The 17,806-nt window shown below is 36.8% G+C and overlaps 2 protein-coding genes across 5 annotated transcripts in view; one reads left to right on the forward strand and one right to left on the reverse strand.

The window, feature by feature from the left end:
* Positions 1-480: 480 nt before the first annotated feature.
* LOC107564547 (CKLF-like MARVEL transmembrane domain-containing protein 3) lies at positions 481-3,071 on the forward strand (the record flags this gene model as incomplete). The annotated part of the gene is made up of 4 exons (XM_016249653.1): positions 481-651; positions 775-870; positions 999-1,113; positions 2,054-3,071. Coding segments are annotated over 4 exons (411 nt in total), but the record flags the coding sequence as incomplete, so codon positions are not given.
* Positions 3,072-4,578: 1,507 nt separating this feature from the next.
* Positions 4,579-17,806, reverse strand: part of cmtm4 (CKLF-like MARVEL transmembrane domain containing 4) — a 21,921-nt gene continuing 8,693 nt past the window's right edge. For 3 of the 4 annotated variants that reach the window (XM_016249646.1, XM_016249647.1, XM_016249645.1), the window contains 3 exons: positions 16,310-16,486; positions 8,446-8,544; positions 4,579-6,363 (listed from right to left, as the gene is read on the reverse strand). In XM_016249646.1, the coding sequence (XP_016105132.1) occupies positions 6,199-6,363; positions 8,446-8,544; positions 16,310-16,486 (441 nt within the window). In that variant the 3' untranslated portion in view covers positions 4,579-6,198. Of the gene's footprint in view, positions 6,364-7,063; positions 7,157-8,445; positions 8,545-16,309; positions 16,487-17,806 lie in introns of those variants that run through there. The other variant, XM_016249648.1, reaches the window with a different exon arrangement.

Below are 17,806 nucleotides of genomic sequence, written 5' to 3' on the forward strand. Positions count from 1 at the left end.
ATACATTTTTTACCAGTATGTGTGTTCCCTGGGAATTGAATATATGAAAAAGATGCAAAAGCCTCTAAGTGCCATCTGAAATTTTCAGCTAAAATGACCATTTTTATCAGGCTCCTATATTTATGTTCAGTTCTTTCACTTTAATGGCATAGAAAATGACCTATATAGTGTCATTAAAGTAAAATTACTGAGACTAAACATAGGAGCCTGATAAAAATACTAAGTTTAGAATAAAATTTCAGACAGCACTTGGAGGTATATATATATATATATATATATATAATTTCAGTTTAGACAAATAAATGGCCAGTTGTTTCTTCTCTGTCAATGCAAGTTTCCAAAAAAGTCAGTGTCAAACTTAAAGTTGGCATGAAATGCAAATATATCTTTAAAAGGTCTGGTGCACTCACCTTGTTGCTAATTTTCAGCAATGAACAAAATAATGAAGAACAATAATTAACAAAAAATGTGTCCTTATGTATCCTGTCCCCTCAGGTGATGTCGTTCATCAGTTTTGTATGCTTTGCTGCTTCAACAGCAGCTGCCTTCATCACAGCTCCCTTAATAGAGTTATTGGCTGCCCTCTTCTTGCTGTTTGCTTATTCTACAAAGTTCAATGAGAGATTTAAGGGCTTTCACTGGCCCCTCATGGTAAGTTTTCTGACCTACAAAATTACTGTGCTGGAACTTCATAGAGCATGAGATAATAACATGTGTCCATGAATAACAGTTCTTCCCTTTTGTCCTAATCACCATGCCTGTTGTTTCATCAAGGACTTCCTGCGCTGTGTCAGCGCTTCCATCATCTTTTTCATCATCTCTATAATATCTGTGTCAAAATATGTGGATGGAGCCTCAAAGGCCGCTGGGGTAGGCTCACATCAGTTCAGTCAAATTCTCTTTTATTGGCACTATCATATAGTTTTACAACATGTGACTTGTGTGATGTTTGCACTGGTTTCATGTGTCTCTGTTTTTCTTTCTCTTTCACTTCGTAGGTCTTTGGCTTCATTACCACAATATTCTTTGCCCTGGACTTTTATTTCATTTTTAATGAACTGGCCAACTTCCTCAAGGGAGGTGATTCCAGTGAAGAGCCACCAAACACGCAAGGTATCAATACTGGGTTCTTATTTACACTACCATTCAAAAGTTTGAGGTCAGTTAGAATTAATTGATTAACTTTTTTTTTTAAAGAAATTAATACTTTTATTCAGCAAGTATGAATTCAATTGACAGTAAATGTGCGTAAAGGCATTTATATTTTTACAAAAAGATTTCTATTTCAAATAAATGCTGTTCTTTTGAACTTTCTATTCATCGAAGAATCCTGAAAAAAGTTATATTGCCGTTTCCACACAAATATTAAGCTTCACATCTGTTTTCAACATTGGTAATAAAACAAAAAGCTTCTTCAGTGTCAAATCAGCATATTAGTGAGGATTTCTGAAGGATCATGTGACACTTAAGACTGGAGGAATGACCAGTCTTTGCCATCACAGGAATACATATTTTAAAATATATTAAAATATAAAACAGTTATTTTAAATTGTTATATTTTACAATTCCAAACTTCTGAACAGTAATGCAACTACTGAGATGTGAACGTACCCTTCTTTCTTTTTTTCCTCTCTCTCTGCTGGAGTTTCATTCTCAGGATACATGCATGAAGCTTTCCACATCAAACTAAAGCAGCAAAACTAGTAGTGAGACTAGACACAGGAAGTGAAAGGTGACGTGGTTTTCAGGAAGTGTGGTTTCATAACTTCATAAATAGTTATCCACAGTGTAGCTTTTATTCTAGTTACTGTGAGTGACCAGGCAGAACTCCTGGAGTATCATCAAAGTCCATTTTATAGTCTTTGGTATCATTTAAATGTAGGAATTAACTCTCACTATAAGCAAACTGTTCTAGCAACTGTCATGCATAGTCACATGCATTAAACTTCCATGGCAGATTCTTTTCACTGGGAATTCCCCATCTCATTCTTCTCTTTCCTGTCGTTATTCAGAGGCTCTTTCTTCCAGAATAACACATTCTTCTTCCTCACAGATGATGACTCAGACTCTGACTCTGACTAAAGCTGTGTCCAAAAACCTGGTGTGTGACCACTACAGTGCCTGACAACCAAAACAGACTTTGGTATAACCTTATATTGTTTGTTTGAAATTTTGGGTATGCTTTTTGTCAGTAGAATTAAGCAGTCTATTTCAAATGTCACATCACAGAATCGAAGCTATAGAGTTTTCAGTAATCTTTGTATATACATGCGTCCAAGCAGTCTAAGCCTCTCTCATTTGATTTTCCCAAAGCTGTGAATTATTCCAGCATAGCTTCACATCAGTCAAGCTTGATGACTGTTTTTGGAAGAAAGGGCAGTATTGTACCATTTATGATGTTTATGTACTGCCTCCTACGGCTTAGGTCTACTTCTAGTATGATTGTGTGTGTGGTCACTTTCAGTTCAGATTTTACAAATTGTACGAGTGTGTTTTTAATGTGTCTATATTTGGGAGCTGTGTGTATATGTTTACTAATTAGAACTATTCTGAGAGAATATTTTCTCAAAATATGTTCTCTTAAATTCTCTTTTAAAAAATGATGCATGATTTGGTGATGAAGCCCTGTATTGGGAATAATAATATGTTTTAATGTTTAATGTTTTGTAGCAATAAAATAAGTTTACATCATGTATGAAATTAGCAGGTGGTTGGCTGGCCAGTCACCTGTCTTATTTCCACAGGTCTACACATTGGTGTTAGTCTTTTAATGCTGAAGTAAATCCAATGTCTTGCCAAAGTACTGCAAAAAAAGCAGGATTTGTCTTATCATGCTCACTTAGAGATGTACTATTCTTACAGTGCCACTCTTCTGCTATTGAACCTGTAATATAGACGTGAGCTTCAGCAGTGCATACAGGAGCATCTCCTTGTTTACTATCGTATTCTCAGGCATGCTGCATGTAACCACATGTAAACCACCTTCTAGTGTTTCTATGAAGAGTGGATATACTTTAAGGACTCTTTCGGAAGCATGCACTGTCAGATTGCCACATCAATAAATAATTTTGGTGCAATTTTGTTAGTATTGTTTATTTTTAGCAAATAAAGCAAGCAATTTTGCCAGTCATTTGGAACGTTAGGAGCAAAATGTGATGGAGTTTGTAAGTGATATGTGGTGTATTTCAGTGAGTTTGAATTTACAGTGTACTCGTCACAGTTCTCCTTGCCAACTTTCATCTTGACACAGCAGTTAATTTCACATCCAAAATGTGCTAAAATGAACAAAACACTACATAACATGTAGTACACTCATTCGAGTATCATTATAGGTTTTTCTTTTGTAACATTTCAGATCTCTACTGTTTAGAAGTCATTGCAATATATATTACAATGTCCAATTAGTTGCACCCATTTGTATAGATACAATTGAAATTGAAAGACCTGTGTATGTGTTCAGCTACAACTAATTGTGTTGACAGTATTTCATTTTTTTGGGAATATATTTCAATATGGTATTACGGTATAAATGTAGAAAATGTCTGTCTTATTCGATAATTGTGATTTTAAACTTAAAGGTAACACAAAAGAGAGCTGTAAACATGCAAATGGGCCTGTAGGTACATAGATATATTGGTGGCTGTTGTTTCTGAGTGAGAGAGGAATTCATGTAAATGGAAATATGTAGTCATTGAATGTATTTTGTGCCAAAGCACTGGAAAATGATCCACAGTTTAGCCCACATACTGTAGACTTCTGCTGTGTTCACTGGATGAAGAGTTTTGAAAAAGTGACAAGTATTGAGAAATAGGTCTTAGCGATTGTGAATGCAGTGGATTCCTGTACCACAGTAAGGCTTTGTCCCATTTACAGATCGAGTCCATCCAAATCCATTTATTTGAGGAAAAGATTGCCATCACAGCTATTTTTAAACAATTAGCATTTTGTAAGTCTATGCACAACTCTATAAATACAAAAATACAAATGTATAGCACTGTTACATGGAATAAAACATTGCTTTCTTGAATACGGGAAATGTCAAATCATTTGACTCCCTCAAAATGTCAACTTAAGTTTCTTTTGAAACACTTCAATGATTTATGAGTTGAAAACACAGTTCAAACCTTATAGCTGCAGTCCGTAACTTTTGGCGCTCTAGCGGTTAATAAACAGAACTGCGTGCGTCTTGCGGAAGAACATAGTAGCCGGAGCTACTTCTCTCTGTTTATGTCTATGGCGAATCACGCAGGTATTGGGCTACTCCGCAGCGGTACCTACCCGAACCAGTCTAAATAGTCCGAATATAAACACTTATTATAGGTGTACCGTAGTGATTCAGGAAAAGCCAAAAACACGGTTAGGTAAATGGATTCATGGTGTATTCGCTTATTATATACATTTTGTAAATTTTGAACACAAAAAAGTTACGGATTGCAGCTTTAAGGTCAAAATCAGGAATCATTTTGATGCTAAAATCTTCCAATAAGAAGTTTAGCACAAGGTCAAAGCACAGTGAAAGCTCTTACACATTATTAAAGCATAAGCAACACAGTATTGCTTTCAAAATAGGACAAATACTCAGTGACTTCAGCACATTAATGCAGAGTCCTTCATTAAGACAAAAATCATTCTTGTGATTGTCTTTTAACGTTTTCAAGCCCACACAGTGTTGATCAATGTCTATAATGTGAGACATTATACTCAAAATGACTTCATTTCAACATTGGTCTTATTCCAAAACATAAAAGTGACTTCATTTAAGAACTTAAAATAAGACATAAGTATGAATATATAAACGAATATTGCAAATTAGCATTTTCTAGTGAAAAACAAATCATGAACAATTGCACTATGCCTTAAAATCTGTGTTAAAAGATGCATTTAATTCCCCCCCGATGTCATTCTATGATACTCTTTTAAAAAAGACCCATTAGAAGGTCAACAAAGCTTCACGTCAGAAAACAGATCATTTTACCACTTTCATCAGAGCGTGCAAATAAAATGTTTGAATTTCACACCCAATGAAGCAGTTATTCTGCTAATGTTGTCGTAACATTAGTGTCCAAGGGTTTCGACTAATAAAGCCTCTATGATTAAAGCACACAGTTAGCTAATGCATTCATATGTACTGCAGTACACTTGTTCCTTCAAATACAGTCTATTAGTGTCAGAATTCATACAAATAGGAAACCTTCAGAAATGTAAAATGTCACACACATATACGTAATATATACACCTTCTTCAAAAACTCTACCCTTGCTTAAATCGACATATACAGATAACTTGGAGTACACAGTGGAGTAGAGAAAATAATGACCAACAAAAATGACCAACAGACTATGCACACACGATTTAGTAACTAAACATTTGTATCATCTAAAGATTAGACTAAAAAGTTTCATAAACTCACACCTCCCTTCACCCACACAGACAATCTGAAAGCTGTAACTGTCTGTTGCAATGCAGGGACACATTCACAAGGTGAAATTCCACATTTGATACAATGTAGCAACCAAAGCTGTGGTATTACAAAAAATAATTAACATTAAAATAAATACTGGTGCTCCTATCATCTAGTCACTTCATCTCTACAGAAAAACAGCCCAATGCAACGGCAGTTTACTAGATGTGTTTGATACAGGAACACAATGGCAGAGAATTATTTTTTTTTTAAATTGTTTTTGCTCAAACATTCCTACAAATTCCCATTACATTTCAGTCAGAAAGATCACTTAGATCAGTCTATTTAGCAACCATTCATTTCCATTATTCCATTCTGTATAGTTATTTTTAATCCTCGATAAGACATTTAAGGCATAGTTGCATTCTAAATAGAATGCAGAGCTAAATAGAAGCGGGTTTTATTGCAGGCATTATTAAAACCTTTCCCCGCTGGGAGTTTAGGAGCACAGTGGAGTGAGTTTCAGGCAATAATTATCCAGATCATTATAAGGTAAAGCCCTTAATTAACATAAATATACAGTATTTAAGTATAAAGTCAAAAGATGCTGGCCTGAGACTGATGAAGATGCCAGAGGTTTGTTCCATTTTAGACTGTTCACGCAATTGTTTGTTTGTAAGCGCTCTTCCTGACTGCCGCTCGTCAGGCTCCCATCACGAGGATATGAAAGAGCACACTGTGCCAGGAATGCAGACAGGCTTTGCTTGTCTCAGTCTTCATTGGTCTGCCTGTGTGCTTTACTGTAGCTCAGGCCGTGACTCCACCTCTCCCCGTGAGGCTGTGCGGGCACGGATGTACTCGCTGGTCTGCAGGGGTCCATCTCGCGAGTCCCCGAGACGCCATCTCCGTACTGCCAAAAATGTGTTCAGACCGTACACACCCATCACTAGGAACCCGAAAATCTGGATGTAAACACACACAAAACAACTATTTATACACAAGAAAACTGAAGGGGAAAGTTTTCATCTTTGAACTATGAAGGTTTAAAGGAAAAATTTGCTCAAAATGTACTCACCCTCAGGCCATCCTAAATGTAGAAGAGTTTGTTTCTTCATCGGAACTGATTTGGTGAAATTGGACATCACTTGCTCACCAACGGATCGTCTGAAGTGAATGGGTGCCGTCAGAATGAGAGTCCTAACAGCTGATAAAAACATCACGATAATCCACAGGGCTCCAGTCCATCAAATAATGCCTTGTTAAGTGAAAAGCGGTTTGTAATAAATCCATCATTAAAATGTTTTTAACGGTAGCTTTTGGCTAAAATACGAATCCTCTACACATAATATTGCTTTCGTCAGTGAAAAAGTTGTCTCATCTGAATCTGAAGTAAATATGCACAGAATAAATAAAGTCCAAGGCAGTTCTAAACAAACATGTCAGTAGATTTTGATGTGGGAGAACAATAGGGGATGGACTTTTTCACTGGAGGAAGCGTTATTATGGATAATGGACAGGTACTTTGGCCAGAAGCAACGGTTTTAAGTTCAAAAGCCTTAATAATGGATTTGTTTCTTACAAACATGCCGCTTTACACTTTAGAAGACATTAACTGGAGTCGTGTTGATTACTTGTGGATTATTTTTATGTTTTTATCAGCTGTTTGGACTCTCATTTTGACGACACTCATTTACTACAGAGGATCCATTGATAAGCAGGTGATGAGCAAGTTTCTAATCTTCTAACCTGGATGACCTGAGGCGAGTAATTTTTCAGCAAATGTTCATTTTTGGATAAACCATTTCTTTAAGTGACGTACATATTACATCTACTATATGTCTAAATAATATAGATCTGTTTTCTAGTAAATTTCAATATGAGGCAGATAACAGCAAATACTCCATGTCTCTGGCAGGCTGTGAGGGCTGAAGGAATTTTGCAGTGCCCTGTGGTTCAGAAAAATCCCCGGGTGTTAAAGTGGTTTCCTGCTGAGAACATCTGTATCATAAAACTCTTAGCCCAAATCCCCAGCCTTTGACTTCCAAGGTGTTGGTGGATATTTTGCTGATCTCAGGTCATTCTTGAAGTGTCTAAAATCATAAAGGTCAGGATCTCAGTAAGAGAACCTGATCCTGTATCAATATTGGGAATTACTTCTCTTCACTGAGCCATCTACAACAAACCTCTTCACAGTCATAAGAGGTCAGCAGCCTCAACCAAAACAGACAAACTAACTAGAAAGGTATGTGCATAATATGAGATGTTCATAGTGGCTTCAGTTATAACACACCATAATGAGCGATCCCAGATGGAGGCAATGGACTTTTGGGCATTTTCTGCGCTGATTTTAGGGGAAAATCAGTGGAATTATGGAATTTTATGAAAGCCTGTTTCTGGTCTCAAAGTAAAGATAACTGATTTAAAATCTCACAACTGCTACATTGTATCTGAGATTTCTAATTTAAAAACTTTATCTCACGATTATTGATCTTTTATGACTTTAGGTGGAAAAGGGCTCCCAGTTATTCTGTGAAACAGATTTAAACAGAGCTGAGTGTGTCTTATTGACAGCTAAAACATGATCAAATAGGCTAAAATATTTTACAAACATGAAGTTAATGTGTAACTAAATTATGTGGGAATTTGTAATGAGTGATAAAACTCAAGTAAAAACTTGACACACATTGTGAATTTTGGAATAGAAACACAAGAGGAAAAGAAAAACAAAACTGAGTGAAAAGAGAAGTGGGATGGAGAAAGAGGAAAAGAGGAAGCAGTGCGATTTTCAATATTAAAAATCAAAGAACTAAAGAAAAACATGTAAAACCTTTAGGTTGATGACTATGACTGCTCAGAACTTCCCTTTGTCTTCCTGTCTCCAGGAATGACTATGTGCTTACTCTATTTCAGCCACTTGAGGGCATCAGAACCCCGGCAGACTAGGGCCCACTTCAAATACTTGAGAAATGACTAAACATTTGAATTCACCCACAAGCACAGCGACACAATTCATGAAATAAAGCGCTGAGTAAGGGGATAGATACCACAGCTGCGATCTCTGCTCCAGTTTTATGGTTGAGAGCTGCCAAAACCACTGAAGCCAGAAAGAAGAACAAGGTGCTGGTGGCAGTGTTGATCAGATCCTGCAAGAGAGAATAAGAGAATTAAAGCATACTGAAAAAAGTATGTTTTCCACAAAAATATTAAGCTGCATAACTCTTTTCAAGCTTGATAAGTTCAAGTATTTGAGCACCAAATCAGCACATTAGAATGATTTCTGAAGGATCATGTGACACTGAAGACTGGAGTAATGGCTGCTGAAAAAAAACTAACAAAAAAAACTTTTGCACAGTGTATACATTATGTTTTCAAAATGACCTCTGATCTGTTAAACATACAAGGCACATGGGTTTGTATATTTTTTGACAAGCACATTTAAATGTGGGACTAGTGTTGAAATTTGTAAATTTACACATCTCGCCACACGCAATAACACACACAAGCAACGCATATACTTTCATTGTCATGTTTTGTTCCAGGAGAAGAGAGACGAATCTCCTTCAAATAACAAATTATGTCTACAAACAGAGAAGGAGGGGCAACCATTATCTGTGTGTATGTGCTCACAGAGGTTAGCTCATTAAATAATAACATTTCCATAAGGGAAGTGATATCAACAGACACGTTTACACCTTCACAAGTTAAAGAGTTGATCAAACTATAAGTAAACCTTTAATGATCAAACAAGTAGCTAGCTGGCAGCGAGGTGTGGCTATGCTGACTGCAGTGATGTAGGGTGACAGGCAGGGGGCAAGCAAATGCACTATTTACTTACAACCCAGCAGGCGCACACCGTCGTAAGACGTTTATATTTGGTTAAATTTCGGTTGCGATGCCAGGTGACCAAAACTCAATGTCAATTCAATGTCTAATATCAATGTCCAATACCGACGTCAGCTGATGTTGATATTTGTTGTTTTTAGGTTGTGTAACAAAAATCCAATGCCAAGTTGATGTCAAATTGGCGTCAAATACTGACGTCAACACGATTTTCATTCTCAACCAAAATGCAACGTCTGTGTAACATCATGTCCAACGTCAACCTGACGTTACATCCTGTGCCTGCAGGGCAACATTCATGAAATCCTTCAGAAATCATTTTGATTTGTGCCTCAAGCAACATTTCTTATTACCACTGTTGAAAACATTAGTACCGCTTAATATTTTTTGTGGAGACCATGATACTGTTTTTAGCATTATTTTATGAATAGAAAAAGTTCAAAAGAACGTCTCTTTCCTATTTTTGATTCCTACTATCAGTTTTCCCTCTATTAATACACCCAGCACTTTGTAACAGTAACGTCACAGTTTACAGTTTTAATACTGTAACAAATCAGAGTCCAAGCTCTCAGGAGAGAGTGAGGATAAGAAGAACCAGTTGGAGGTTTCTGAAATGAGGCCAAATCCTTCTCTGTTCACTCCTCCTGAGTCTGGAATGGACGTGGGTTTTGTCTAAGCCATGACTCTGTGGGGGGTGAAATGTAACAAGCCCTTCAAAGCACAACCTCAGTGGCTGGCACCTCGAATTTCACATCACAGGCCGACGCAGCACGACCCGCTGGCTTTGATGTCTCCAAGTAAACACAGACTGTCTGCTCCTCTCAGCTCTAGGCAGCTGTACAGGACATGCAGTATGACACACATCTGCTGGATGAGGAATTGATCTAATCACAGACCACAGTTCAACTATTGAAGATGTCCTGCTGACACAGGGCCAGTTTGAAAGACATTTTGAACTGTTGTGCCTTGGAAAATTAAATATTTGGTTTAAAAAAGGAAAAGGATGTGACATGTGGCCGAGTATGGTGTCTGTCCCATACTCAAAATTATTGCTCTGTATTTCACCCATCCAAGTGCACACACACAGCAGTGAGTAGTGAACACACACACCGTGAACACACACCGGAGCAGTGGGTAGGCATTTTTTGCAGCATTTTTGGGAGCAGTTAGAGGTTCGGTGCCTTGCTCAAGGGTCTCACCTCAGTCCTGGTATTGAGGGTGGAAGAGAGCACTGGTCACAAATAATAAATGCAACTTAGTTTCTTCATAACAAAAATGGTCTCAGATAAAAGTAAACAACATATACATAATATAAACAATATAATGTCAACAGTTACACTCCCCCACCTACAATCCCTGCCAGTACCGAGACTCAAACCCGCAACTATCGGGGTAAAAGTCTGACTCTCTAACCATTAGGCCCCCCCCTTTGTGGTGTATTGAACATTTCTTAAGATAATATTTTAGTCTTTTTCACAAATATTTATGAACAGGGATCATTTTGACAATGCCGTTGTCTGCATATATAAGTTTTCATGAACACAAAAGGTAAACTTTTCAGTTTTTAGTACATTGGTGTTGTTGTGTAAAAGTACACTTAAGATGCATCATGAAAATCTTTGAAAAAGATTACACACACACACACACACACACACACGTTGGTTTTTATACTGTACAAATTGTATTTTCTATCGCACCACACCCACCCTACACCTAAACCTACCACTCACAGAAAACTTTGTGCATCTCGTTGTAATACCTATGTCATAACCATGTCATTATACAAATTTGTGTCATAAACATGCACGCGCACACACACACACACACACACACACACAAATAACAAACATATATTACAGATTATTTTATTTTTATTTTATTATTTGAAAATAAGGTAACATCCAGATTCCTTACAATATAGAACATTAAAGTCTCATTTTCTCTTTCTTTATCCTTAAAACCTCCATAAATACACTCTCTGAGAGGAGGAGAAGGGATAAAGCTGGGTGGTTCGTCTGTGTGCAGCCAATAAGCACTCCAGCGTGACTTAGGCATGGCCACCCATGTGACAAAATGCATGATGTGAGTGATTGCACACACTGTCTCACATGATACTCTCTCTCGCTCTCTCTTATCCACACTCACTCAAGCGAACCCATGCCCATTTCACACGCAATATAGAACACTAACTATATGCCAAAACCAGGATACGGTCTCAATCATTCAAGCACATGCCAAACCAGCCTTTGCCTTCACACATACTTCAACAGATGGATCAAATGCAAGCCAAACCAAACTGAAACACACTTAATGCTAAAAACTGCTGACACGCTTAAAATATTCTAAGCGTAAGAACGCAAAGCATATGCCTGAGGTGGAACAAACGTCCACAGAATTATTTAGTTATAAATATACATTACTAGCTTGATGGAAGTTTACATTCAATGATTAAGCATTTAATGCAGGTAACCTAATATGAAACTGAACACAAACAAAAGCAGTCATGAGTTTTCTTAAAATGTACTTTCAGTAGTGTGTGTGTGTGTGTGTGTTTTGGCAGGCTGCATGTAGAGAAAGCAAACTGATCTCAGGAGGGGTCTAAAACTGGGAAATGTAGTGTTCACACTGGGTTCAGATCTCTGATGTATTTAACAGTCACTGCGGCCCTCCACGTTGTTAACAAAGGACTGATGATCTCTGTACTTGAAATGGACCTGTTTTATAATATTACTGGAACATTGTAAGCAAGGATGAATTAAATTGATTTGCATTTATAATATGTTACCCTGGACCACAAAACCAGTCATAAGGGTCAATTTTTTTTAAAATTGAGATTTATACATCATCTGAATAAATAATAATACATTTATCTGAATAAATTTATACATCATCTGAATAAATAATAATACATTTATCTGAATAAATTTATACATCATCTGAATAAATAAGCTTTTCGTTGATGTATGGTTTGTTAAGATAGGACAACATTTGGCCGAGAAAGAACTGTTTGAAAATCTGGAATCTGAGGGAGCAGAAAAAAATCTAAATATTGAGAAAATTGCTTTTAAAGTTGTCCAAATTAAGTTCTTAGCAATTCATATTACTAATCAAAAATTCTGTTTTTATGTATTTATGGTTGGAACATGATCTTTACTTAATATCCTAATGATTTTGGCATAAAATAAAAATGGATAATTCTGACCCATACAATGTATTTTTGGCTATTGCTACAAATATACCCCAGCGACTTAAGATTGGTTTTGTGGTCCAGGGTCACATATAATAATAGATATTTATAATGACACAAAAGAATATCAAATAAATGCTAGAATCCTGAAAAAATTAATCAAGGTTTCCACAAAAATATTTAGTTTTCTATGGAAGCCCATTTCCGCCACTGAATAAAAAATAAAAAAGGTAATTGCAACTTTTTATCTCACAAATCAAACTTTTTTTCTCGCAATTGCGAGTTTATATCTCGCAAAATTCTGACTTTATAACTCGCAATTGCAAGTTTATATCTCGCAATTCTGAGAAATAAAAAAAGTTTTTTTTTTATTCAGTGGCGGAAATGGGCTTCCATAATTTTCAACATCTATAATAGTAAGATATGTTGTTTGATTTTTTTGATTTATGAAGGATCATATGAAAGATCACATGAAGTAACTTTTGCCATGACAGGAATTAGTTAGATTTTTTAATATATTGAAAGAAAGAAAGAAAGAAAGAAAGAAAGAAAGAAAGAAAGAAAGAAAGAAAGAAAGAAAGAAAGAAAGAAAGAAAGAAAGAAAGAAAGAAAGAAAGAAAGAAAGAAAGAAAGAAAGAAAGAAAGAAAGAAAGAAAGAAAGAAAGAAAAAGAAAGAAAGAAAGAAAAAGAAAAAAATATTTTTTTAAATTGTAAAAAAATAAAACTATATGCACAAGAAACATATTTAAGCAGATAATCAATGCAAAAAATGTATACATGCATGAGTTAGGTGGGGTCTTAACAGTATACAGCCTGTGCCAAATATTCTCAGTGGTGCGTGAATGCTGCGTTACGACACTGCTTTAAGCAACAGGAGGCCCATAGATCTTGGAAATGTAAAAAAAATTATAATAATAATTTCATTCCAGATTTACTGAGTAAAATAACCAGAATCCTGAACGTTCAGTCATATCTCTTTATCCGCCTCAGTGGCGAGACTTTAGCTTTAAATGAAGCTGCTAAAAGCTTTTCCTGGACCTTCCGCTGGTGTGCTGGTGCTCTCGGATGCTGTGTGTGTGTGTGGACAAACAGCATGATACATTATTAACCTTTATCCTCCAACAGGCCCATCACTATAAAAGGTGGTACTAGATGGGAAATCATTCTGATAATATTAGAATATGAGAAAAAATTAAAAAGGAAAGTACATTTACATAGTTCAATAATAGTAATTTAGTCTTTATCAGTTAGATTTCCAAATTACACATCTTTAATGCATCTTTATCCATCTCACAATTGGCCTCATGCTCGTGTCCAGTAATGACACATAATCATCGGTTCACTGCAAAGCTTCTCAAGTCTCAGAGTGGCCATTCCATTAAAGCACACAATGCAAATTCATCAATCATTATCCCGTCACCTCACAGTCAAATCTTTCCTCACTTTCTATTAAAATGCCCTGCCTATTTTTCGTTGTGCTCAATGAACACTGGCCATGCTTTTCTGTATATGTATGTGTGTGTGGTTGGAGATGGTTTGTTAATGGGTACAATGGTGCCACCGTACCACCACGAGCTGAATGCGCTCATTCTACTGACCTATCACTTTCAATAATGTCAGTCACTATGCCAGCCCCCTTTGAGCCTGGCACTGGATCACACCATCAAAGCAATCAAGGGAATAGGGGGTGCTGTGCAATCGTCCACCACAAAACCAACTGCCACAAGAAACTACCAGCTAGTTGTATGTGTATACGCTCCGATCTGCCGCTATTTAAACTAAATCAACATTAGAAGATAACGGATTTAGCACAAACATCTGATTTTAAGACCTAAAAGTTCTACCATCCACATTTCTGCTCTTTATAGAAAGAAGTTGAATTGCCGCTGGGTTTGGGAGGATTTTCTCTCAAAAGGAAAAAACCCTCTTCTGAGACAGAGGCCACAATTACAAGACCAAAAAGTACAGTTTACTTTTAGCACTGCGTTATGTGAAAGTTCCTGAAGCACAGCAGTGGTGAAGTTACGCAAGCTGGAGATACAAACACGAAAGAGGGGAGGAGAGCCCCCCTCCCAGTGCATCCATTCCAGAACAAATGAGAGGCCTGCGCCCATGGGGTCCAACTGGCAGGAGATGATGCTCAGTCCAAAACCTCAGCCCCACCACAGCTGAAATGATCCTAAAGATCATAGATCTTCCAATGAGCCATAGCAATACCAAGAAAACCCCAATCCGTCAGTATTCAAAATACACAAAAGCATACACTCTCACCCTGTTTAACATCTCTCCCATCAGCCAAAATGTGGTTTATGTGATCTAGCAAGTTGAGCTTTGATGCTCATGTGAGGTATTTAAGTTTGAATTCAGCTCTCATCATTTCCTGATCTCGTTTTATTTTCTTACCCCACCATTTCCTGTCATTTATCCACTGAAAAAAAAATGAAATTCTATCCTTAATAAATTAAATGAAATTATCCAAAGTGACTTACAAAGGAGGAACAAAAGCAATCTGTCTATGAGTTAGTTAGATTAGGAAGCAACTAGAGAAGAGGAGAAACACTTTTTAAAAAGCAATTTTTAAAAAGCACTTCTATAAAAGTGGCAAAAAGCCAACACAAAAAAGCACTTAGAGTAAAGGCCTTGTCCTAAATCAAAATGTGATGCTCTAAGCTTTCTTTATATATGATTTATTGAGGTTAAATGCATAAATATATGACATGAGTTAGTTAGATTAGGAAGCAACTAGAGAAGAGGAGAAACACTTTTTAAAAAGCAATTTTTAAAAAGCACTTCTATAAAAGTGGCAAAAAGCCAACACAAAAAAGCAATTAGAGTAAAGGCCTTGTCCTAAATCAAAATGTGATGCTCTAAGCTTTCTTTATATATAATTTATTGAGGTTAAATGCATAAATATATGACTTTTTTTACACCAGTTTGTAAAAAGGGGTCCAATTTTCTCTGTCTACATTTGGGTGTAGTAAAACACTGAAATTCAAACTTTTAGTGCCAGAGGCACTTCCTTGTTGTCTATGTGAGGTTAAGCACATATTCTTCAGTATATCATAATGCAACGCAATAGTTATGGTTGGATGTGAGTTGCTGTTACTTTTCTTGGTTCGTGCACAGCTCTGGAAATAAAACTCTACAGCTTTTTCCATCATAAGCTCTGTAATAGATCCACAGCACTGAGGTCCAATTATGCTGAGCTTTGTGTGTGTGTGAGTGAGTGTGTGTGTGTGTATAGGCAGGGAGACAAAAGGAACCATGCCTTATTAATCTTTCAGTGAATCAGTAAATTCATCTCCCAAGAGCAGCCATTCATGTTTGCTAGAAGCGGGTTTAATGAGAGCTATGAGCACACAAGCTTCATTCTGAGCAATATGAACCCGTGTTCATGGCCTCCTCCTCAGCAGCACTGGACGCAAGAGAGCGGCTTGCTTTCTAAAAAGCCAGAGTTATTGGCATGTCTTGGCAACAAAAAACTTCTTCCATTTATGTAAACAGCTAATCGTCACAAGTAACTTCTGCCTCGGTAATCTATCATCACAAGTGCCTCTTAAAATATTATGCCATTAAAAATGGATTGAAGGAAAAGTAGTTACACAGCAAAAATATCTTCAAGGCAAACACTTCCTCTCAATGCTCAGATAAATACACATCAGAAACTGACAGAAAACACAATTAAATAAGCACTATAAATTAAGTTAAGTTAAGTTAAGTTAAGTTAAATTAAATTAAATTAAAATTAGTCATACAAGTTTGAAATTAAATGAGGGTGAATAAATTGCAAAAAAAAATTTGGGGCAAACTATACATTTAAAAGTCTAACGTTGTAAAGGATTTTGTAAGGTTGTGTGGATCTTGATAAGAACTATACATACTGTTAGACTCCAGTTGATATGGAGCACTTTGGTGTGCAGGTTCAGGCTGAAGATGAGGAGCAAGACACCTGTGACAACGAAGGCACTGCAGCTGACAAACTCAAAGAGGTAGACGCCGGCACAGGGCGAGCACATCATTATGGTCTCAATGAAGATGAAAGAAATGAGAGCAAGGACCTGCAACAGAAAGGAGAAAACCGACCCTTTTAGAACAAAAAAATAAGCATTTGTCCCAGCAGTAAACAACTCACTTTATTTTATCGAGCTGAAAATTAATGTAACATCTGATGTTGACTTAAATTATACAACAAATCAAATTTATCCCAGTGCAAATCACGGTGTCTGATTTAAGACAACAACATAATACAATGCAGTCCTTTGTGTAGAGCAGTGAAAAACCACAAGAAAGTATTTCTCGAAAAGCTGTTTCAAGGTATAAATGACTCATCTACATTCAGGGTTTACTTTGTAATGCGTTTTCCACATGGTCATAACAGGGCCTTGCAGAGTATGTTGAACCCTACCGAAGTCGCAGAGGGTTCACCGATGTTTTCCTCCCGCATTCGTCAGTACACCACAGCATGGGAAGAATTCTGAGGTTAACGTGCTATTTAGGTGTTATGCAGCCTTGACTCTCCAGCACAAAACCTCAGACAGATTACAGGTTGGCCCGCTCCAACAGGGGAGACAGAACCACTGCCACAAAACATTCCAACATCTAGACAGGGGCCCAGCATTTCCAGCTGGCCCGAACCGGATGCTGTCATACGGCAGACGCTAAATAAAATGTTGCACACATCTAGGATTGGAAGCACAATGTGGAAACCTCCCTGCGAAAAGAATGATTTCTGTAATGAATAAAGAGCTGGATAAGGGCTTGCTAATGGAATGACAGAGATAGTCGGCCAACAAATTCAGACTTTAAATTTAGTTAAAACTAAATATTGCGTCAAAATCAAATCAATTTGAGCGTGATTTAAACCTGGTGATTGTAACCACTCTAAGTTCGACTGCCTTGGGAAAGCTAGCGTGTCTCTGACATAGTGATAATAACACTCGTGGCCTTCTCTAGTGCAGCTCATCCAGGTCTCATCCCATTCGTCGACATTTGTGATATCACAAATCCCAGAAAATATGCGTTGTAGTCCAAACGAGTCGTTCGTTGTAGTTTTTGAAAAGTGATTTCTGTTAAATAAAATATCTCCTTTTGAAGTGGACTTTGAACTTTGTATATTTTTTTTATGCTCAAACAGCAACATTAAACATTAACATTAAAATTAACTAAAGTTGAAAAAGTGAAAAAACATAATAGGACCCCTTTAAAGATGGCAGTAATCACCTGATACCATACAAAAAGACTTAACACTTTCCTCCTTTCCTTTTTTTAACATAAAGTAATTAGGTAAAATGCATATATTATACAATTGCATTTTTTGAGTGTCTATGAGCACAAATGCTATACAGTGGGTACGGAAAGTATTCAGACCCCCTTAAATT

The sequence above is a fragment of the Sinocyclocheilus grahami genome, unplaced genomic scaffold, assembly GCF_001515645.1.
Source record: "Sinocyclocheilus grahami isolate Dianchi unplaced genomic scaffold, SAMN03320097.WGS_v1.1 scaffold946.1, whole genome shotgun sequence".
NCBI classification, from domain to species: domain Eukaryota; kingdom Metazoa; phylum Chordata; class Actinopteri; order Cypriniformes; family Cyprinidae; genus Sinocyclocheilus; species Sinocyclocheilus grahami.